Source organism: Macrobrachium rosenbergii, chromosome 41, assembly GCF_040412425.1.
Source record: "Macrobrachium rosenbergii isolate ZJJX-2024 chromosome 41, ASM4041242v1, whole genome shotgun sequence".
Taxonomy (NCBI): Eukaryota; Metazoa; Arthropoda; class Malacostraca; order Decapoda; family Palaemonidae; genus Macrobrachium; species Macrobrachium rosenbergii.
In genome coordinates this window covers 37,331,344-37,355,406 of record NC_089781.1, presented here as the reverse complement: position 1 = coordinate 37,355,406, position 24,063 = coordinate 37,331,344, and the positions used below count along the sequence as shown (strand labels likewise).

The 24,063-nt window shown below is 42.2% G+C and overlaps 1 protein-coding gene across 6 annotated transcripts in view; it reads right to left on the bottom strand.

Moving 5' to 3' along the window:
• Positions 1-24,063, bottom strand: part of Pgant7 (N-acetylgalactosaminyltransferase 7) — a 184,764-nt gene that overhangs the window by 93,796 nt on the left and 66,905 nt on the right. For all 6 annotated transcript variants that reach the window (XM_067084256.1, XM_067084254.1, XM_067084257.1 and 3 more), the window contains exons 4-6: positions 12,951-13,117; positions 11,596-11,803; positions 1,449-1,625 (exon numbers count right to left, since the gene is read on the bottom strand). In XM_067084256.1, coding sequence (XP_066940357.1) covers positions 1,449-1,625; positions 11,596-11,803; positions 12,951-13,117 — 552 coding nt within the window. The remainder of the gene's footprint in view (positions 1-1,448; positions 1,626-11,595; positions 11,804-12,950; positions 13,118-24,063) is intronic.

The following is a 24,063-nucleotide window of genomic DNA, read 5'->3' as shown; positions in this document are numbered from 1 at the left end:
ATATGTAGCCTCACTGTTAGGCTATCGATTTACCTTTGCCCAGATACTGTTATTATCTGATCCTAGTAGGGTCCTTGGTCTAAGCTAGGAAACTTAGGATATGTAATCCAAGGATTCACATAGGCTACAGACAACATCCACTATTTATCTAGTCTAAATTATTCTCACTTACTGCCTAGATTATTGTAGACATCGTATAATCTGAATGGATTTTCCATATTAATAATAATTTGTGGAACATTTCTTTTAGTTAAAACATTTAGTTAGAATTTAAAACAATTTTCGTTTTACGAAACTAGGTAGGCTACTGATCAACGAGCCGGGTTCCGGCTTTAACACACAAATTATATAAATTCCAGAAGTTTAAAACTAAAACTTTTAACTGTAAGTTAATATTGAGCACTTATCTTGCTATTTTTGATGTTTCCATAATCCTTGATACTAAAACGGAGAAAAAAGTAGAATTTTTTCAGAGCGCTGGTAACGATGTGAACCGTTCGCTTTAGACCAAACAGAGTAATGGCTCCTTGGTCTTTTAACGGACCAGTTGTAAACAAGAGGGCACATGTGCAATAGTCACTTCTCCTTCTTGCAGGTTCTTTTGACGTTGGAAAAACTGGGTTCAGCTTCACTGAAGATAAGGGAAAATGCCCCCTTATCCTAGAGTCCATTATATACTCCATCACGTGTTATTATGCTAATCATTACGACACAATACCTGGCCAGAAGACCAACTAGAAGAGAATTCTTTGATATTAGTTTGGTCACCATAGAGCTCTGGTAGACAATGGAAGGTAACTCCTTGAGGACAAAACAGTGACTACACTATAAAAAATAATGTAGTTTACTACTGTCTCAGATCATTACTCCTTTTATTACCATTGATTCTTATGTGGAAATTATGATCTATTTACGCATGGCATCAGGAACGTATCCCTCACATAAAAGTTGAGTTTACTGTCCTTTTTTTTTTTCTTTTAAACCTCAGTCATTCGAGTGAGTGGTCTCAAGTCGCACAGGTCGCAAGTTGGCAACTATTTGTACTGTCCTCATAAATTTATTGTCACCTCAGTTATATGTCATAGTAACCCACAGGAAGTAGAGATAGAGGGGAGTGACATAAAATGTTTCCTGCTGTATACTTAACCTTTTGTTTGCTCTTATAAATTAAAGTGTAATTATCATTAGAAAGATTTTCCTGCTTTCCTGGTTGCTTGCTTTGACCAAGTTTTTTCTGCAATACTGTAGCTATATATTCTGATATGCCATCAAACATGGTAACTCCAGTCCAAAGCTTTGTAAATTGTACTTTTTTTTAATATCAAATGCACCAAACCTAACAAAAATGCATTGCTACGATAGTTATGTCAAAATTTAACTAAAAAATCTGTCACTTTTCACATCAAGTGCATTTAAAACCTATCACCAGGATTTTATAAAAATCTTACTTGTATGGTTCACTTTTGTGCTGTCTCTGCCGTTCTATTTCTTGTGGTAATTCTGTTTCCTTGTACAGCATTCCCCATTCAAATATACCTCGAAAGTTGCTGCCGGCACCATACACGGGACGATATTCAAAAGTGTCATGATCAATACCATCAATTACAGGTACAGTCATAGTACTCCTAGTATAAAGAAGAGAGAATATGTATAAGCATCAATGAATATGCAGTTCAATACATTTATCAAATTACACAACTGCTCAAAAGCTTCCATTTACAGTACTATGAATTCCCCTACAGAGCAGGCAATAAGGGCCAGGATTTGGTAAGGCTGCTGTGCTACTCATAACATAAATTGGTAATAAAAGAACCAATATATTTAACTGTACTAAAAGAACCAATATATTTAACTAAAGGATTACTTTGATTCTCTCTATTTTCCTAATCAGTCCTTGGTCTGATGACCTGGCACTGGAATCCCCAGGTTATTCAGTACCATTAGTGATAAAAGCATCCAACACCAAGTCTTTTTATTCAGTAGCTTAACAAGAACAATAACATCACAGCAGTCACAGAATAAAAAGGGAATACAATACAGGCAGTTCCCGGTTATCGGCGGGGTTCCGTTTCTGAGGGTGTGATGATGACCGAAAATCGCCGCTAACTGAAAATCGGTGATTTTGGCGCTTTTTCAGTGATTTTCGGGGGTTATCAGCGCCGAAAAGCTCCGATTTTCGGTTATCCGTGCCTCTGTTACGTATGTATCGGCGCCAATACCCAATTATCGGTGCCGATAAGCGGAAATCGGCAATTTTCGGTGCCGAAAATTGCCGATTTTCGTCGCTAGACAAGCCCCATAAAACCGATTGCTGTTAACCGAGCACACCGTTAACCGGGGACTGCCTGTATTCTTACTAATGAAATGACTCTATGGCCATATTTGCCTTTGTTTTACTATTATTGATATAAAAAAGGCAAAAGGCATCTATAGCATTATAAAATCAGTATTAAAGAAAGGATGAGCAGTATTATAATGCATCCATATAAAAAAATTTTAATAAAAAATTTTAATTAATATTAATCCCCATTATAATTTTTCCAAATAATTGTCACTACTTTTTTATACTTGGCAAATACAAAGCTTTCAACATATTACATTAGAACTATAAAATCAACCAATTCAACCATAATATTAGTACAGTATAGGAATGTGTTGTAATACAGCAACTGCCTGTACAGGAATCTACAAACATATAAAGAGCATAAAAAAGTTGAAAATGTTAAAAACAAGAAAAACTCAGTGGAAAAATTAAAAGTTCATTGAACAAGAAGCACCATTTAAATTTAAAATAAGCTTATTAAGTGGGATAAAAATTGATTCTGCTATGCTTAGTCCATTGAGAAGCCATTAATTTGTCTTCTTAATTTGTTTAAAGGAAAAATAATTTATGTTCCACTATTACTCCTAGTAGATAACTAACTGCCCATAAAAATTCCAGCCTTTACTATACCGAGGATATGTGGGTGATACATGATACTTTTTAGAAAGAGCAAGTAAAAAATGATATTTTAATGATAAAATAAAGTTTGTTCATACTTACCTGGCAGATATATATATATAGCTGTAATCTCAGTCGGACAGAATTTCAAAATTGCGGCACACGCAGTGGCTGTTCAGGTGGTTAGTACACATTCCCGCCGCTGGAGGCTGGGTATCAGAACCATTCCCATTTTCTATTCAGATTTTCTAACGCCACTGTTCCTGAGGGGAGGAGGAGGGTAATATACATATATATCTGCTAGGTAAGTATGAACAAAACTTTATTTTATCATTAAAATATCATTTTGTTCATGACACTTTCTTACCTGCCAGATATATATATAGCTGAATACCACCTTTGAGGGGGTAGAGACACAAGAATTAGGGAAAAACAACTTATAGATAAAATTACTTTTGGTTCCTTACCTGATAGCATAGCTGACTGCGTGTTACTGTCACCCTAGTCTGTTTCTGCTTTACTAGAGACTCCCAGCGAGGTAGTGACCTATATAGTTATAGTGAACTTCTAGATGATCTGTCATGGGGCGTGACCAATGTGATCTAGACTGCTACACCATACAATGAGGACAAAAGAGCATTACCAACCACTCCAACCAACACCTAATATGTTGTTTGCAGCGATTAAAGACTGCCTCCATCAGTTTAATCAACAAATCATAAAACACAATTAAAAACCTTCCTAATCAAGATTAGCGACAGGATCAGAGCTACCCCCTGTCCCCAAGGTTGTTAGCAGCAATGTATGGTCCCAGCGGTGCTAATTTTCGTATGCCACTTTAACATCTCGCAAAATAGTGTGAGGTAAACACCGAATCGCTTCGCCAAAATGTGGCACTGAGAATGTCACTGAGTGCCATATTTTCTGGAATCCATGGAGGTAGCAACTGCCCTCACCGTGAGCGCAACTCAACAATCTCTGAAGTTGGAGTCGCCAACTAGAATGTGCCTCCTTAATGACGTTCAATGAAGAATGCCAGTGCATTCTTCTCGACATAGGTTTACTGGTTGCCTCACAGAACACCATAAATTATCCGGGAGGGACCACGAATGTCCTGAGTCCTTTACAGAACTTGAGAGCTCTAAACTGACATAGAACTCTCCTGAAACTTTGTCCACAGGTCCAAACCTTTAATTTCAAAGGGTTCAGGCCAAGGGTTAGAAGGTTTTCATTTCAGGGGCCAAGAACGTAGGGCTTAAAGAGCAGGACAGCATCGGCCCTGAAGCCCACATGACAGCTGATAGCCTGAACTTCGCCCACTCTCTTCGCCGTCGCCAGAGCCGTGAGGAATACCGTCTTTTGAGTAACATCCTTAAGAGATGCAGAGTGGAGAGGCTCAAAAGGACTAGACATCAAAAACTTGAGCACTACGTCCAAGCTCCAAGTAGGAGGAATTAGCTGAGGAACCTTAGACGTCTCAAAAGACCTCAAAAGATCATGGAGGTCCTTATTGTCAGACAAATCCAGTCCTCTGTGTCTGAAAACAGTAGAAAGCATGTCTGATAACCCTTACAGTAGGAACTGCTAACTTGAGTTTTCTTCTCAAAAAAGGAGAAATCAGCAATCAAATACAGTGGTCGAGGAAGAGGAAAACCCTTTTCTGCACCAAGCCCTGAAGGTTGCCCACTTCGCTTGATATACTTGATAGATGAAGATCTTCTGGCTCTACCACGTCTGCAATATTCTGAAGCAGAAAACTTCTCGCTTCCGACCAATTTCTCGATAGTCTGAATGCAGTCAGGTTCAGAGTGAGGTTTTGATGATATTCGCGGCGGCTATCTGAGCAGATTCTGCTCATAGGTAGGGTTCTCGGACGCCTACCAACCAAAAAGAATTCGAGAACCAGTGGTTCAAGCCCAAAACCGGGGGCGATGAGGGTCATCCTCGTCCCTTGAGAGGCCGCGAACTTGCGTATCACTTCTCCCAGAATTTTGAACGGGGAAAGGCATAACATCCATTCCGTCCAATCCCAGAGAAGAGCATCTATCGCAACTGCCCTCGGTCGAAAGGTTGTGAGCAGAGAAGGGAGCCTTCTCTGTTCTTGAGGTCGAAGAGATCCACAAGAGGACGACCCCAAAGTTTCCAGAGATCTTGGCAAACCTCCTGATGAAGGGTCAATTCCGTCGGCAGGAGTTGATGGCGCCGACTGAGCAGGTCTGCTCGAACATTTTCGACCCCTGCAACAAATCTTGTGAGAATCGAAATGTTGCAGCATGTTCAAAGAAGAATCTTCTTTGCAAGGCCGAACAGGAACGGTGAGGTGTTCCGCCTCTGTTTCTTGGAGGTAAGCCAACGTCAGAGTGTTGTCCGGAAATACTTGAACCACACGACTGCAAACTTGGACCTCAAGAATTGGAGCTAAAAAGATCGCCGCTAACTCTCTTTCGGATGTTGATGTGCCAGGACACCTGTTCCCCTCTCCAGGTTCCTGACACTCTCTCCCCCTAGTGTTGGCCCCCAACCTGTTGACGACGCGTCGGAAAACAACACTAGGTCGGGGTTCAGAAACTTGAGGGAGATCCCTCTTTCCAACTTCGCTGGATCGAGCCACCACTTCAGGCATTCTTTTACAGAAGGAAGAATTCTCAATTCCTCTTCCAAGCCTTCCTTGTTTTGCCAGTTCTCCAACAGAAAGAAATCCAAGAGGTCATGCCTCCCAGGGAAACAAACTTCCAGCGAGGAAATGGTCTCAGCAGACTCATCCATTCCCTCACCGAAAGCATGTTTTCCCCAAGGCGGCCGAGACTTTTCCGTAGCATAGAAGTTGCCGTTCTTGCGACGGAGACGCTAGAAAAGCCGCTGAATTCATCTGAATCCCCAGATACACAATGGACTGTGAGGGGATCAGCTGCGACTTTTCCACATTGACCAGAAGTCCCAGGGACTTCACGAGTTGCAGAGTCAACTGAAGGTCCTCCAGACACCTTTCGCTTCGACGACGCCGAATCAACCAGTCAGTCTGGGCATCCTGACGCCCGACAGGTGCAACCACACGCAACGCTCTTCATAAGAAGCGAAACACCCTCGGGCTGTGCTGAGTCCAAAGCAGAGAGCCCTGAACTGGTACGCTCTTGTCCCCAAGACAACCTTGAGATACTTCATCTAACCGGATGAATTGGGACGTGGAAATAAGCATCTTGGAGATCCAAAGATACCATCCAACTCTCGAACGTAAGGGGGCTCCTAGTATTGACTGAGAGGTTCTTATCTGAACTTTTCCACTCGACAAAGTTGTTCAGCCTGCTGATATCCAAGACGGTTCCAACCTCCTGAGTGTTTTGGGACTAGAAACAAATCTGCTGTAAAACCTGGACTGAGTGTCTAAGACCTGTTCCACTGCTCTCTTCTCGAGCATCTGTTCGAGCAGGTCGAACAGAATTTTCTGTTTGGCAGGATGGTAATTGGGAGACAGATCTCTTGGGGTTGAAGACAATGGAGGAGGAGACAGAAAAGGAATCAAGTAACCTCTCTCTACCACTTGGAGGGACCAAGCGTCCGCCCCTCTCTCTCTCCAGGTTTAAATGAAGAAGCCTGGTCTTATTGGTGTCTGGAGGTGAAAAGAGTCACTTGCTACCTCTCTTGGAAGTGACTTTGCCTTAGGGGAAACTCTCCTCTGTGGAGCGGTCTCTGTTAAAGCCCCATGGAAGCCCCTCCACTTGTAAAGGGCTGCTTCTTCTTAGCCGACTGAGGAAAAGAAGAGGACGATGATGGGGCCAAAGGATGTTCAGAAGACCTGGAAAGGAGGTCTTGGGTTGTCTTCTCTTGAAGGCTGGCAGCAATATCTTTAACCAAAGTCTGGGGGAAGAGATGGTGGCTTGAGAAAGGAGCGAACTGCAGCTCTCCCTGCTGCGCTGGTGAAACAGACTTCGCCGAGAAAGAACAAAACAATGCTCTCTTTTTCAAAAGAGCCGACGAAAACTGAGAAGCAAGTTCTTCTGAGCCATCTCTGACGGCCTTGTCCATGCACAGCAGTACGCTGGACAGCTCCCCCAGACTAATGGAACTCGGACTAGTAGCCTTCATGTGCAAAACTCCCAGACACCAGTCCAAGAAGTTAAAGACCTCAACAGTCCTGAAGAGTCCTTTAAGATGGTGGTCCATTTCAGACAGAGTCCAAGACACCTTAGAAGAGGACAAGTGGGATCTTCTAGAGGCGTCAACAAGACTCGCAAAGTCCCCTTGAGAAGTCGAGGGAACTGTTAAGCCAATATCCTCCCCCGTCTCATACCAAATGCCTGCTTTGCCGGACAAACGTGAAGGAGGCAAAGCGAAAGAAGTCTTTCCTTGATTTTTCCTGGCAGTCATCCAATCCTGGACTTCTTTGGAATGCCCTTTGGTAGATAAAGAGAAAGCCAGGAGTCCTCTTCTCGCTAGACCTAAGACAACTGCGAAGGTGGAGAGCGAGGAGCCGAAGGTTGAAAGGTCTCAGGAAACAGATCCTTAAGTAAATTAGCCAGAGTCTGATAATCAGAGGAAGAAGAAGACGAAGGATGTTTCTCTTCGTCCGAAGGCTGTGACGAAAGGGGATCTTCTTCCTCAGCTGGCGGGTCTTGAGTGTGTGGTGGAAGAAGTCCCGACTCGCCGATACGTAAGCGGGACCTCTCGCGATTTGAAGAAGTTGTGGCTGTATCATGAAGGACATCAGAAGTTGAAGTGGGAAGTTGAGCGTCATGATGCACTGCAGGAGCGGCGTCAACACAAGAAGACTTTGAAGCGATACGGCGAAGCGTGTGAGGAGCGTCATGGCTGGACGCGCGCGAAGCCCATGGCTGGATACTGAAGAGCTTCACGTGGCTGCCGCCATGGCTGGGAGCGCCGAGAGTCAAGGGGAGAGGCGCCGCGGCCGTGAGGCGCGAGGCCAAGAGCGAGACACACGCCTCCTGGCGCGGACCGCCAACCAACCTCTAAATCGGGAAGACGAGTAGGAGCCACTTTTTACACTCTCTAGGAGACAGACGAGAAGCCCCATGCCCTCTAGCAGGTGAGGAAGACAAAGCAGGAGACGAAGGTGAAGGTCTGGACTTCTTAACAGGTAGAGTCAAATCCTTGCGATGAGGCCTGTCATTTCTACGGTCTATGAGAGTATCCAGCTGTTGTTGCAAGCCCAACAAATTGGCGTATTGGAGAAGCAACTCTCTCGGGAGAAGGGCTGAAGCTGCAGAAGAGAGGAGAGGACGCCTTCTTCCTTCTCACAGGAGTAGCTCCAGCTTTTGCCTTAGCGACTGGGGCGTTTGAGCAGCATCAAATCCGTGAGAACACCGTAATTTCTTCTGGCGAGGAATATCCCCATACTTCTGGGGAAGAGCACAAACGCCTAGAGGAGAGGACGGAAAGCGCCCTTCCTCTCAAGCTTCTCTTGAGAGGGCGAGTCCAACCGAGCTCCAACCTCGACGCGGGGAGGACGTGTCGGAGGACGAGAAGCAACTTCTGATGCGTTCGCACGATCCCTGGCAGCCTGGGTGGTCATTAGACCCGCCAAGGGACGCCAGATCGTGGAAGTCCTCGTAACCTCATGCGCCGACATGCCCCCTCCTGAGTCCTGGGAGTTCGGCAGAGGTCCAGGCCTAGAGGCATTATAGGGTCGACCTGACGCCCCACAACACTAGGGGCACTAACACAAACAACACTTTGCGCTTGAATGGCATTCACTTTATTTTCAAGAGCGCGAATTGACTCTAACACGAGAGCCAAGGTATTACTTTCTGCAGCAACAACCTCAGGGCCCGAAGGCAACACTACAGGGTTAGAACTAATAACTACAGGGTTACTAGCAGGTGAAATCCTGACTGTCTGGTTCACAGAGATGCACTCCTGGAGGAAGACCTCAACTCTATCAATGCTCCAATTCCACGTGATATAGGATTCATATTTCTTCCACTCCCCTTCAGATAATGCCTCACATTCATTACAACTGATTATCCATAGAACATTCAACACCCTACATTTTATACATAAAGTGTGAGGATTCATCGTGGTTTCATAGTCTCTACCTTACATTCACTCGAGCTACAGACTCGAGTAGCTAGAGCAAAATCAAAAAAGCGTCCAGAAAAAGCGTGATGCCAAGTCACAGATTCAAGTCGAATACCAAACAACCAAAATACTTAAGCCGACAACAAATTTCGAAATCCAAATGGCGAGGGAACTGACAACAGGTGTTGACAGTCCGGCGACAGAGAAAATCTGAATAGAAAATGGGAATGGTTCCTGATACCCGCCTCCCAGCGGCGGGAATGTGTACTAACCACCTGACCGGCCACTGCGTGTGCCGCGAATTTTGAAATTCTGTCGGACTTCGGAGATTACAGCTATATATATATCTGGCAGGTAAGTCTCATGAACAAAATGTTATTTACACTAAAATTCTACATACTCCAAGATAAAATTCACTATGGAATAACAAAAAATTATAAATTTCCTTATCTTGATATCCAGCTACAAAAAAAACTTGATATATCCATCTATGATAGAGCAACATTTACAAGTTTGAGCACCAATAATTACAGAGCATTCTATACTAAGTACAAATGAATACCATCTAACGCTTTCAGCACAGAATCGTTTTTCTCTCACCAGATTTCATACTCTTTCATTAGGAAACTGATTTTTAAAAGTACTAGTTTTAAGCCAATGGTTTTTGCAATATTTTTTATAGTATCATAATAGATAAATTTACTTTTTCAATAAAAATCCAGTGTGTACAAAAAAACAGTGGACATGAAATTCCTACATATTGCAATTACATGCTTTGGATTTCTGGAGATTGTTAGTGTAGTGGGGAAGCATCAATAGATATAGGACTAATGAGGTGGTGATAATGATAATCTGGACTGCCACGCTAACAATCGTCTGGGCTAATGTAAAAAAGATGATGCCCTGCTCTGTGGTGGCGAAAATGATGTCTCAAGAAAAAGGTAAGACCTGCTGTTCTGCAGCATTCATTTTCTCAATCAACAATTTTACTGATATGACTCTGTCAATGTTGGGGAAGTTTTCATTGAAATATTGTTTCAGTAAATTGAAACTGATGAAATTCTCCTTCAACATGACTGCTAAGCTGGAGTACTACAGAACCTTTCAGAGGCTCCTCCACCATAAATTTCTTCCTCTACTTCATCAATGCTTACTGCACCATTCATCTACAATTTCCACATAAATACTTTACCATCTCAGGGGTAACTTTATCCAGTGCTTCCACAATTCTAATATTAATTCTCAAGGTTCAGGTTCTTCCAAAACTCCTTCAGTTTCTTGATACTTTGGTTCCTGCTACTTCTGGTATATCAACATCCATCCCCCATCAGTCTTTGCCAAAAAGTTGTTCATAGCTTTTTAATCCAGCATTTGTATTATGCTCATTGCATTAGAGCATAAGAAAAATGACAACAGCTAATGGATGATGGTCTCTTAACCCACGGGTTTAGGCTGTCCTGATATTAAAATGTTTTCTGAATATTTACTGTTTTCAGTGTGAGAAAATTATGCATATTCCATGGGAAAAAAGCAATAGTAGGGGACTGGAGTTTATGAAAAAAAATGCTGAGAGAAAAAGCTTTTATTTTTTGTCATAACCCTTTAAGATTTGAAGTGGGAGTGGTCTGTCCTAAAACTCCTCTAAAGCAAATCTAATTCTGACTGCACATAGGCATGAAAAGTATTTTCTTTTATTGTTTCCTGTACATTAATTTTTCATTGCTTGCTGTAAATTACTGTAATCTTTTTTATGGTACTGCATTCAGAAATATAAAACATGAACAATAATAATTCAAAAAGATAAAATGCAATGAGCTGAAATTTTTTTTACAGATGCTGTCATTTGCAACCATCAAATCTGAATACTTTAAAAACTCATCAATGGAAAGAGGAAGATATGCAAATGCACATGGTATAAAAAAAAAAAAAAAAACTCATCTAAAAATATTCTGTACCTTTGAGGAAGTTGAAAGTGAATATTTCCAACCCTGAACAGGGCCTCTTTCCCAAGCGACAGTTGTAAAATATACGCTAATTTTATCAAGTTATAAGTGTTTTTATAATATATTTTAAAATTTTGTTTTGTAAGTTATAATTACAGTTCACACAACATCGTAACAGATAAGAACTAAAATCTGTAACAAATACTTAGTATATTTATTGTAAAATATTTACGAGACGTCATTGGATGGGATTTTTGGACACCATTCCTCATCTCAAGGCAGAGTCTCTCCTGTACGATTAGAGTTGGGGTAAAAGTTGCCATGAGTCATTTATGGCCCATGGAAGTGATCTGAGCACTTTTCCTGCAAAATTCCTTCAAACTGTATGGCATGAACTCTTGAATATATATGTATGCTACCTGGAATCCATCCCAAAATAGAAGGGGGTCCACTGTAGATTGTAACTAGGAAACCTTAATGATACCCAATGCTTTGACACAAACTTAAGATTTCTGTACACTTAATCAGTACCTCACTGAAAATCAAGATTGATTCTTCTTTTAAACTAAGACCAACAATCACCTTTGAAATAAATAATCATCAATGGGAACAAAAAATCATACACTCATCACATAATACAAATAAATAATTTGTGTTTAAATGCACAATGATACTCACCTATCCCTATAAATAGGTGCTAAAAGTGGAGGAAGCCAATTCCTATTAACCTCACAGTGAGCGTCCAAAAACAGCACAACCTCTCCTCTAGCCTCTTCAGCTCCTGTTGTACGTGTACGAATAAGCCCTTGCCTCTCCTTATTTCTTATCAATCGTACTTTGCCATTCCATCGAGTTATGTAATCTTCTAACGGTTCCTTTAATGCAGCTGCCAGAGAGACAATATGCACATAATTTTGATTTTAGATCATTCACTTTTCTGGGGTAGGGGAAAGAAATTAGGTTCAATAGCCTATTTGAATGTTCACTCCAACTGATTGTGTCCTATATCTCACAATAAATTGTGGTAACTATAAGATACAGTTCTATGGCTGACCTCAGATAATCAGGCACTGTAAACTAAACCAATAAAAAATTTCATTGGCCGGCTTGTTACTGTCAGTCTTACCTATCGCACTACCTCCATGCCAATTACCTTCAACCACTGTCTATTTCAAGCTTTTGAAGTGAGAATTAATCAAAAAGCTTTGTTTAATGCAGACTTAGGCTGGTGTGACAAATTAACAAAAAAATTTTCTCAAAGCTGAAATTTTGCTTTGAGGGCATAGACTCAGTAACTTTACTAATTTCCACTCCAAACAAAAGCCAAAGATGTTTTTTTTACAAGTTGTATTGTTACTTTAATTACTTTTATTTCTGTTAACCTGATTTTCTTTTTAGGTCCTCTGTGTTGCATGATCTTGTCTATGGGCTGAGTTAACAACCTTTGCAATTCCTCTTTGTAGTTACTGCCTACACTTAAAGTCCTTTACATCTGCACTTTTTATTTAAGATGTTTTCACTTGAGCATTCTCTATCAAAACATGCATTTCACCTTTTCATTCCCTTTAAGTATTATCAAGTAGTTAGGCATCTGGTACCCTAAGATCAATGTAGCTGCCCATGAGAGATCACAAAATTCAGTCAGTCACTTTCCATACAGAACTTCCTTTTGATTATTACTTTAACCATCTGCCTCCTCTGGGGTCACTTTTTTCTTATTAGGAACTACTGCCATTCAAAGTTTCTTCATTCAAAACCCCTCAAAATGAAAGTAGACTTTTCTACATGGTAGGCTGAGCTGATCCTTCCACTAAAACTTGACTGATAGTGACTCCTATCTCTTCCCCAGTTGCTCTTAGGACACCAACAGTAGTAAGCAGATTTGTGCAATAACTAGTTCAACTCCACTGTTCGTAACGACTTAATTCATAGAGCACAGAATTATGTTTTTTCCTATTTAGTGTTTGGCAATTCTTAGTGGCAAAACAAATTGACTGTTATAAGTTGATAACTTTCAAAGATGATAAAAATACCTTTATCACTGTAGTCATCTACAAGAAGAACTTCTTTTAAAAATTGTGGGGGTGATCTGTCAACAACAGTATGAACAGTTCTCATCAAAGTTGAAAATCCTTCATTATGAAATACAATAACTACTGTTGTAGTAGGAAGATCTTCAGGATATTCCCAATGCTTGCACCTGAAAATGAATTGAGAGGAAAATTAATTGAGAGAAAGTAATAGGTTTACATGATATTTCAAAAGGCAAAATTTTCCTAATCCAACAACTATTTCAAAATGCATACTGTATTCTTAATGTGATAACTCCAAGGGTAGGCACTTACCTACAATTAGGGCACTAACACTAAAATTTGAAAATATAATGCACTGAGAATTGGCTAATAATTGGCTGTATTTTATCTTATAAACAAGATACAGTTACTTTGCTTCACTAGTCTCCAAAAAGTGGTGCTGGGGTGAGTGTTGTTAATGGGTATCACAGAAACTCTGACTGATGCTTCAGCCAGTACTTTGCTACCACCAGAGTTCATTTTCAGTGTGTAATTAAAGGTATTAAACATTATACATAAAAACAATTAAATATAAAATAAGCTTTGTTTTTTTACATATTTACCCAGCTGTAGGCTATGGTTAATAGTATGAGAACACTGAAGGTATTCATACCAAGGACAAATCTTGTTGACAGGCAGAATAGGTGTGCAATAAGATTTTCTAATGAAGTAATACTTTAAAAAAAAGTAACAGATTGAGATTTCAACATCTTCATGCTGACTATATCATTTTAATGTACATGACCTTAGGATGGAATAAGAACCCTGACCATGGGTTTGCACCTTAGGGGCAGTAAATGATGCAATATATAGTATTTGTACATCTCAAAAATTATAAGAATTACAATGATTAAACTAAAACTTGAAAGGAACCAAAACACAGTGAATTTAAATTAATCTTCTCACTTCATTATTCAATAATAACCCTGGCCCTGGGTATAGATTATGATAATATTACAAATACATTAAAGTAAAATTTAAAAAGGAACTAACAAAGAAATTAAAGTATCTTAATGCTGACTTTATCATTTCATTATGCTGATGCAGACAAGCAGTAGTAGGTGTACACTATGATAACATCGCCTTATTAACTATTATATAACCAGAAATGCATGTTAAAAATCACATTTTTATGATAAAATAAACTTTTATATATATACTTACCCAGTAATTAGTTAGCTAAGAGTTCCTACTCAAACCACAGCTTAAATTTTGAATTCTTTGGTAGCGATTCTTTTGTTTGTGTAGGTGACAAGACCCTGCCCAATTTCAGGGTAAGATAGAATGACATAGCCAATATAATACCCCAACACATGAAAAGTTAATGAACTTGGGGAAAAATATAGGCTAGCATTGAGACAATTCTTGTTTGTTTCCTCACCTGGTAAAAGAGCTGTTGAAGGTAAATCCTGCCTCTGGTTGGCGCTCATCTCAACCTGTAGTGACATGGCAGTATACCCAGGATCGCCTCTACCGAAGTGGGATACTCTGCAGCAAAGGAGTACTCTGAAAAGTTACTGAAGGCCAACAAAAAGCTCAGACATCTGCCCCCTGCCCAGGGCACAGTACAACTATAATAAAAAAAAAAACATGACCACTACCCAACACTAAAACTGGTGGGCTCCCCCAGTATCTTGTTCCCTCCAAGCTTCCCCAGGACTCCAACACCACGTTCAAGGTGAAGAGAAAGTAAGATAAGAAGGGATACTTCCTCCACTTCCTCACCAAACACTACGCCAGCTACAGACAGAGGTCCCAAGGTACTGCAGTTCTCGTATATAGTTTCAATGTCCCGCAGGTAATGCATCGCAAACACTGATTTGCTTCTCTAGTACACTGCCTGTAGAATGGACGAGAGGGAAAGGTTGTGCATGAAAGCTACTGATGTAGCGACTGCCTTTACATCGTGTGCCTTAACTTTCATGACCTTTTGTCATTCCCTGCTACCTGGGAGTGATTCCATAATGAAATCCCCTCAAGAAGACAGAAATGGCATTCTTCGACAAGGTCTAGAGGATTTTTAACTGAACACCAACAATTCGAAAACTGTCCTCTAATTTTCTCGGTTCGGTATAGGTAGTACCTGAGGGTTCTCACAGGGAACAGCACTCTTTCCTCCTCTTCCATCCCTAAAATATCAGATAAGCTTTTAATGGTGAAAGAACGAGGCCAAGGTTTTGAAGGGTTCTCATTCTGTGCTAAAAAAAACTTAAGGAGAGGAACAAACTGCTTCTTCCTGAGAAAAGCCAATCCTTTTGTCTTTGCAGTGGCCAAAGCCACAAGAAAAATAGTCTTCCTTGTCAAGTTCCTCAGAGTTCTGAATGCATGGGTTCAAGCTAGACTAGACAACCATTTAAGCGCTACGTCTAGATTCCACGAGAAGTTCTCCTCCTTTCTACATTTGGAGATACTGAACAACTTAATGAAGTCCAAAAGATCTTGATTAGAAGAAATGTCAGGGCCCCTGTGACAGAAAACAGAGCTGAGCATTGCTCTATAACCCTTTACAGTGGAGGAAGACAGACCCTTTGAAGATCTCAAATACAGAATGAAGTCCGCTAGTTGAGTGATAGATGTTTGAGAAGATGAAACATTGTTTCTTCTGCACCAACTTCTAAATACCATCCACTTTGCCTGGTAGAGTTTGTTGGAAGAGTCAAGTCTACACTTGGCAATGGCCTCCACTGCCGATCTTGAAAATCCTTTTGCTCAGATGAGCCTACTGACAGTCGAAAGCCTGTCAGGGCCAGAGTGGATAGATCTTAATAGAACTTCCTGCAGTGTGGTTGTCTGAGAAGACTTGGAGTAGCAGGGGGAAGCCTTGGAAAGTATATGAGGAGATCTAGAAGGTCCGGGAACCATTTCTTCTGTGGCCAAAAGGGGGGCCACAAGAGTCATCCTTACATTTCTGTGTGAACAGAACTTCTTGAGAACTTCCCTTATCCTGAATAGAGGGAAGGCGTAAAGGTCCAAACTGGACCAATCTTGGATCATCACATCCATTGCCCATGTGAGAGGGTCCGGAATAGAGGAGCAGAACAGAGGCAGACAGTGATTTTGGGATGAAACAAACAAGTCTAGGGTTGGTTGTCCCCACAGACTCCACAGGCTGCAGCAACTCCGATGGTCCAGCATCCATTCTGTCAGAAGGACCTGCTTCTGCCAGCTCAATCTGCCAGAACATTGCATTTGCCATGAATGAACCATGTGACCAACTGAGTCCAGTTCTGATCCACCCAACACAACATGTTTCTCGCTATCTCGCACAGAGAGAACGAGTGATTTCCCACTTGATGCTTTGTGTAGGTCAAAGCCGTGGTGTTATCTTCATGTAGCATAATCGTCTTGTTGCAGACTTCTGTTGCAGTGTCTTATTCCCAGGTAAATTGCTTTCAACTACCTTAAGTTGATGTGGAGCCCTTTCTCCTTTTGGGACCACCTTCCTGAGACTTCTTGGTCCCCGAGGAGAGCTCTCCAACCCAGATCCAAAAGAAGTCAGCCTTGAGAGATTTCCTCTTCAGACCTCCACCAAAGCAGATCCTCCTTTATCTCTGTTGTAATTGTAAAGAAGTGAAGGTCTTGATGCACTTTCCAATCCCAACAGGCTCTTACTTAAAACTGCAGCAGCCTCATATGCAGCCTCCCTAGCCTGACAAACTGCTCCAAGGAGGCCAGAGTGCCGAGGTGACTCATCCAATGAGTGGCTGAGCAAGAGCAAAGGGATAGGAACACGTTGACTTTCCCTAGACAGTCCTCTACTCTCTTGGGGACGGCGAAGCATGAAAATTCAATCTATCTGAATCCCGAAATAGAGAATTCTCTGAGTGGGAGTCAGTTGCGATTTCTGGTGGTTCAGCAATAATCCTAGTTCTTGAGTCATTAAAATCGTCTTCTGTGAGTCCTCCCCCTGTGACGAGGCGCCTGACATCAGGAGCCAGGGCCCTCTCACACTGCTCCTCCTGGAACGACACACACGGAGAAATAGAACGTGTAGCCCAGACCCTCATCGACAATGGACACCCAAACTGGAATATTGAAGAGTCTAGCAGACAACATTGATAGATGGTACCGTCAGAATCGCACCGATGCCCCTGAACGATAGAGCTCTCTTCTATAAAGGACAATTTCACCATAATATAAAGAAGATGGATGCAAGCCCTCAAAAACATCATCCATAAAATAATGTCAGCCCTGTTGACTCCAACAAGAACATACATCTGGTAATTTATTACAAGAGCAAAGAGACGAAGCAGCCTGGTTATGTAAAAACCCAGCCCCCAGCAGGACCCTTGAAGAAAAACCAACATGCTATACCGGTACTCATGCCCCGAGTCCGAGGATGCCTCAGTTCTTACATCGGGCCGACCACCATCTTTCTCCAAGAGGATTTCCTGCCGCCCAGAAAGAGGGGGCTAGTTTAATCATGCCAGGACCGTCCATAACCAAAGAATAGCAAGAAAAACATAATCCGAACATCAAATAATTGAACTACCGACCATCGCCGCCTGCACCTCTTGGAAGCATTGCATATTGGGAAGGAGAAACCAACCCTCAACATTACGCATGGAGGAAACCTTTCTCCTCCCACGGCAGCCAGGAGACATGCACCGAGCGATCCCCATAGCGTTAGGTTGTAAACCTAATTGGCATCTGGGGATCTGGAATTCTTCCATTCATCCCCAGCACTAAAACGCCTTGGCGCAGAAGAAAAACATCGACCTGGGAGAATAGGCTCCGCCGAGGGCACATGCCCTGGGCAGCTAATCATAATTCAGCACCGATCAAGACCCCATCAAGACCCCTAAATACCAACTAACACCTCGTTTCTTCAGACCTTCTGCAACCACGTGAGAGGATGACCAATGAGCTGGTCGAAACATGTCGATGGTACCTAAAACAGAACCTAAAACCCAGAGTAAGCGATTTCTGATTGGATATTTTAATAAAAGACTTCCCATATTCTGCACACTATCCTTTTCCACTGAAAAAGCTTTGTCATAAGGAAGATAGAAAAGACACTATATAAGATAAATTTGCATAATACATATCATCCTTTTAATAAGACCTGTTTAAAGAGGGTCTACTCCTTCAAATAAAATAATAAAATAATTCATAACTCTTAGAGAAACTGGTTTTCCTCCATTCAGGTCAGACCCGACCTCATACAACGAAGATAGATGCTCAGAATTGATACTATTGAAATATTAAAACTATATTAAAGTACTATTGAAATTATATTAAATGATATATAAGTGTTTCAGGATGATAGTATACATTTTTTGAGGGACATTTATGATAAATAATGATTTCCAGTATGTACTAATTTTCAAATATTAATATTAAGTTTAATAAGATTAACTAATAACATTAAAATGCCTCCACTTCACATAAAACTCTCTCTGAGGAAAAGATACCATTTGTGTGTGTGTGTGTGTGTGTGTTCATAGTTTTAAAAATGTGTAGGGAAGGTATGACATCTTTGAAACACAAAAACATACATATAAATTTTTTGTTCTCTCTTTTGCCTCAACCAGGGACACATTGTTGAATGTAAGTCGTGGTAACTCTCTTTCTCTCTGCTTTGGCTGGAAGGCTTAGAAGAAGGTGTATATATTTTTAAGGGTACTAGTGTTTAAGATGACTTGAAATTATGTTAATAAGATCATTTCAAAGGTTAATACAGAATAGGATAATAATTTAAGGTATGCTTGACGTGGGGATGATACTCTAAGTATCCATTTAGTATTTGAACTTTCAAGATAGGCAGTTATAAGCATTTTTAGAGGATAGATAGTATTTTGGTCCGGCATCCCCTAGAATATGGGGGTTGACTGTAGTCCTTCTTGTTTATTGACAACGGGACGCCACTTACTGTGGTATTGTCAGAGAGAGAGTAGAGAGAGTGCCCCATTACTCGAGAGAGAACTCCTGAAGAGCGAAAGACTCCTTGATGTTGATGTGCAGAGTTTGTCATTCTGATTCCACACACCTGAGTCTGTCTCCTCCTCAAGACGTCCGAAAACAGAAGCATCTCAGGAGGGGAGTGTGCAGCTGGACTCCTTTGACGAGGTTCATGTCATCTAGCTGCCAGGCTCATCCTGTCTTTTTTGTCGAGAGAGGGATGAGAAGAACATGTGGATCCCTTGCTTGAGACCAGAAGTCCTTCATTCTCCTTTGGAAGAAAGTGGGTTTGTGTGCCCATGAAGGACCAGTTACTCCACAGACAACAAGCCGATCAAGAACGACTTGCCTCATTCTAGTATCTGTGTTGTTCCTTGTTGGGACAGGAATAATTGTGCTGTCTCCTTGGATTGCTGATCTCGGGGAGTCTGAACGGAAAGACTCTCACTGCTGCCATATCTATCAGATTGCCAGGTAGTGATCCTCTGCTTGGGTATCAGGTCTGACTTTTCAAGATTTATTGCAATGTCTAGAGTTAGAATGAAAATTGAAACAAGAGTTTGAAGAGCTAGCCAATCATCGAGATATCTCAAAGACAAATCCCATGCGAATGGCCCAAGTCAGAACAAGGGGTGAACACTCTTGGAGAATACCTGGGAGGTGTTGAAATCTGAAGCAAAGTGCCTGTTCAAAACTGTTTTGGACCATCCTGTTGAGGATAAAGTGGAGGCTCTGAAAGGACTGATGGATGGGCAAGAGAAAATACGAATCCTGCAGATCCGTCGGACTCCCTGATGGCCGAAAGCAATGACCGAATAGCTCCCAGTTTGAATCGAGAGAATGAGAAGGGTAACCGGTTCAAAGGGGATAGGTCTAAACAGGGGAAGAAAAGGGAAGATGAAAGATGCTGTAAAAGCTGGTAAGATTGGGAAGTCACATCTCAGAAAGAAGGAATCAAGATTGCCTTCACTAGTTCTGTGGAGCGAGGTCCTTCAGCAAGCTGGGAAAAAGATGTCTGAAGAAGAGTTAGGTATACCTGAGTTTAACTGAGACCACTGAGCTGATTAACAGCTCTCCAAGAGGGTGGCCCGAAAACAGATTTATTTTATGTGGCTAAGAACCAACTGGAGACCTAGCAACGTGACCTACAGCTATATTGTGAATCCAACCACATTGTAATGAGAAAGGAATTTCTGAGTCACCAGAAATAAATGTATAATTTCTTTTAGGGATTGAAAGGTTGAGACTCAAACGCTGGGAGAGTAGCAGAGTGCTAGCCGAGAATTAGGAGAACCCATCCAGTGAGGAACTGCTTGATATGTAGACGGTTATAAGAATGATGGGAGATGACTGAGGGAAGTGAAAGCTAAAGGACAGTTGAGCAACCCAGGACTCTGAAAGCTCGCTGTTAAGTATAAGAGGAAGAATGATTTGATGACCCCAAGAAGTGGCAAGGGAGGGGAACATTGCCCCTAGCATCCTCCTCCCTCCTTCATTCCCCTACCTCTTTTGGGATGAAAGGGCTGCTGCTTTGCACCCTTCCTGATAGTAGAAGGTTAGAGACAGTTGCAAGGGGCCTTAGAGAATTTGTAACTTGAAGGAAGGAGAAGAAAAGATGGACGAGTGAAAGGTTGACTTGGGGGAGAAATGGCAATTGTAGAAGATTATGAGGTCTTGCCACTGCATAAAAGAGAGCAGAAGTTATTGTATCAGCCTTTCGGACAATGACCGAGGGTGCCAGAGTTTCTGTAAATGTGAGAAGTGGAACCCAATGAGAATGGTCCATTCTCTAGTGTTAAGACTAGATTTGGGACTCTCAAACTTCAGAACTCGACAGAGAGAATGGTGGGTTTGTAAGAATCAAGGTTGGACAGGTTAGGGGTAGTGGTGGGCTAAGGTAATGGCCTTACCTCAAACAGGAACAGTCTGATAAGGTTTTAGATTTCTCATTGGGAGTGATAAGAAAGAATAAGTGCTTGCAGCACTTGAGTGAGAGAAGATGTTTTCTGCACGAATTGCTCTAGCAACAGACATTGTGCAAGTCCGAGTGACCTCTGAGGGGTGTAAATGCATCTGGTGACGGGGATAGGTGGGGAAGCAGCTTAAACAAGCAGTTGAACGGGTGAGTTCTCCTGTCCAGACGATGTGGCAACTGAACCAAGACTGATTATGCAAGCTTCAGAACTGGTATCTCTATCGAGTGTTGAATTCTAATGGAAGGGTTCGGCCAAGGTATGAGATCCAAAGGAACCACTTCATCAGCAACCAAGTTCAGAACTGAGATTGAAGGGGGTTGAAATCAGTTCAACAATCTCAGATGCAAGGAAACATGCAGCTCAGGCTTATCCTGTCCTGGGAAGAGGAGGCTTTGGCCCTTCCAAGACATGGTCCTCCTGAGTTGTTCTGTAAGTGAGAAACCTCATCAGCACTGATTATGCCCTCTGATACCTAAGGTGTAGTATGAATCCCAGGAGGTTGAAGGAACAGGATAAAGAGGAAACTACTTTGTTGAAATTGAACTGGAGGGGAAGCCGGGAGGAAAGGAAGGCTGGCAGTGGTTGTCCACCCACAGTGAACGATTGAGAAAGGTCTGGGAGAACTCACAAGAAAGGTGAACTGGGGGTGATTGAGAGCACACACGATAAATCGAATTTATTGATGTCCTGAGAAAGTAGATGCAGTGCCCTAATGGGATGTACATGAGCAGAACTGAAAGGGGAGAACAGTCAGGATTTGTTAGAGTGAGAGCATGGTTGTCCCAAATGATGTGCAGGTAACTTTTTCTGTCAAGGATGCGAACCCTAATCTTGGTGAGAGAATGGGGTGTATAAAACCTTGAATCATCCAATGTGGCAGTTCATGAAGCCACGCCTGAGAGTACTCGGAGTGGAGCAGCATTTGTTTTGATTGCACATCCACAGTCTACCTGAAAGGAAGAACATGGGGACAGTGAATGGTCATTGTGCAATGCGGGTCCGTGGAAACCCAGGTAAGAACCTAAGGGCATGGGATGGAGACCTAGAACGGGATGGCTCAACCAGGGCATGGGCATGTGCCGTATACGATGTTGGAGAATGAGGGGAATGAGCCCAGGTCGGAATCTTGGAGCCTTATACATAAGAAGAGTAATATTACCAGGCATGAAAGATGAAATGAATCGCAGAATGCCCCAGGTGTCAACCGAGTCACGGCTGTTCCCAGTTGAAGAATTGTATGGTATTTGGGAACGAGTTAAGGACATCCAAGATGATTGTGCCCCGCCCTGAAATTGAGGGGAAAGGTGCAAGATGTGTGAATCTGTGTCCAGAGATACTGTGAGAAACAGATCCCCTGTCCTGGGAAGGGCAAGGCACATTCCAATGATCTCAGGTGTCCAGAGAGACCTGATGTGGGTCCCCGGTGCTTGGGACAGCAATTTGAATGGGTGTTGAATGCCCAAGGCCCCCTTGAATGTCCCTAGTGTGGGACGGGGGCTGGGAAACAAAGGTACAAAGGGTGAAGCCATTATCAGAGGCTGAATGGGCAGTTTTATTTATGTCACAGCTGCTTTGGGCAGAGAGAGAGAGAGAGAGATGTCCGAGAGAGAGAGAGAGAGAGAGAGAGAGATCCTGGAGAACAGGAAAAAGGCACATTCCACACCTTTGGTGCCCAGAGAGACCCCAGACACGAGTCCCATCCTGGTGCTGTCACCTTCTGTCTGTTGAGTGCCCAGTTGAGGTTCCTGAGACCATGAAAGTGGGACAGGGGAGAGTTATTCATCTGGAGTTTTTGGGACACCTAAGACACAGGTCCCCTGTCCTGGGACTGGAGAGACATTGAGAGATCTTCATGTGTCTTCTTCCTTTTCTGACACAATGAGAGTCTGCCAACCAGTGTTGTTTGTGTGGTTTTGTGTGCTGTTTATGACTTTGGACCCTTAATCCATCTAATGGGAACCTAAGAAGAAGGGGTTGTGTGTGTTCTATGTATCTGTGTTGTGTTGTTTTGTGGTTTTGATCCGCCAAACAGCATCCGCAGACCAAGGGTGGGAAATTCAGAGTTTGGAGAAGATGACTAACAGAAGGCAGGTGGGTCCTTCTCATGCCATCCTCTCACGCTTTGTATCCTGGGATTAACTCAGCCAGAAGATCCTCAAATCATTGGGACTCAGATGAGGAAACATCAATGTTAAGGATTTGCAGCAGGGATTTATAATCAAGAGAACGTTCCTGGGAAGAGGAAGTCTTCCCAGTCTTCCAAGACCAGGAGAAGAGGAAGTGCTCAGGCTGCCCCACTTGCCCAAGAAGAATGCCCTCCTGAGTGAAGGCTCCTTCAACCTTTGAGACAGGTCCCACTCCTCCAGGAGCCCCCCTGAAAGAAGAGTGTCTGTTCAGGAATAATGGCGTCATTTGATGAAGAAAGCAGAATGGAATCACAGGGGGAAGACTGGAGAATAATTTCTCTGAGGAAAGGTGAGAAGCATTGAATTCTCTTTCCAGCACCCTCATCCATTGCAACCTGGGACCAATTACAGATTGAGTAAATATCAGTCACTGAACATGGCAGACCCCATTTGGCAAACAGTATGCAGGTCCTGGTTTGAATGATTCGTGGCCTGCTTGCACGAGAATCAGAATGACAGCCAATATATCATAAATACCTCACTTTCAACAAAAGGAAGAAAACTTATCCAAATGAATTGCAGGTAGAAACAGCCAAAACATTTGGGCAGAGGAAGGCCCCAACTATGTTCAACCTCTGATCAAACTTATTTTCTATGCTGGCTATAAAGTTGGTTCAGAAGTTTGCAGGAAGCAGGAATAACAGGGTGGTCTAGAGAGTGAACTGATACAAGAGAGGCAGGAATAAAAGGAGAAAACAACAGAATGATCCTTGTTACTAGAAACAGCCAGTCAAACTAGCTTACTTTTCATAAGGCTTTAGCAAAGTAAGTGATACAGACCCCCTCCAATTTAGCTAAATGAGAATAAAAGGTCTTTCCACTTTTGTTCATCCCATATAAATTTGTCACATGTTAGATTAATTGAGAAATTAACAGCTCTGCAGGGCTGTAAAGGGTATGAGTCATAAGTCGTTTTGTCAGAACCAATTGATTGCAGCATTTGCTGCAGTACCAGTATCTAGAGGAGCTAGAGTTGGACATACCTAACTAGCTATCAGGTCAAAATCAGTA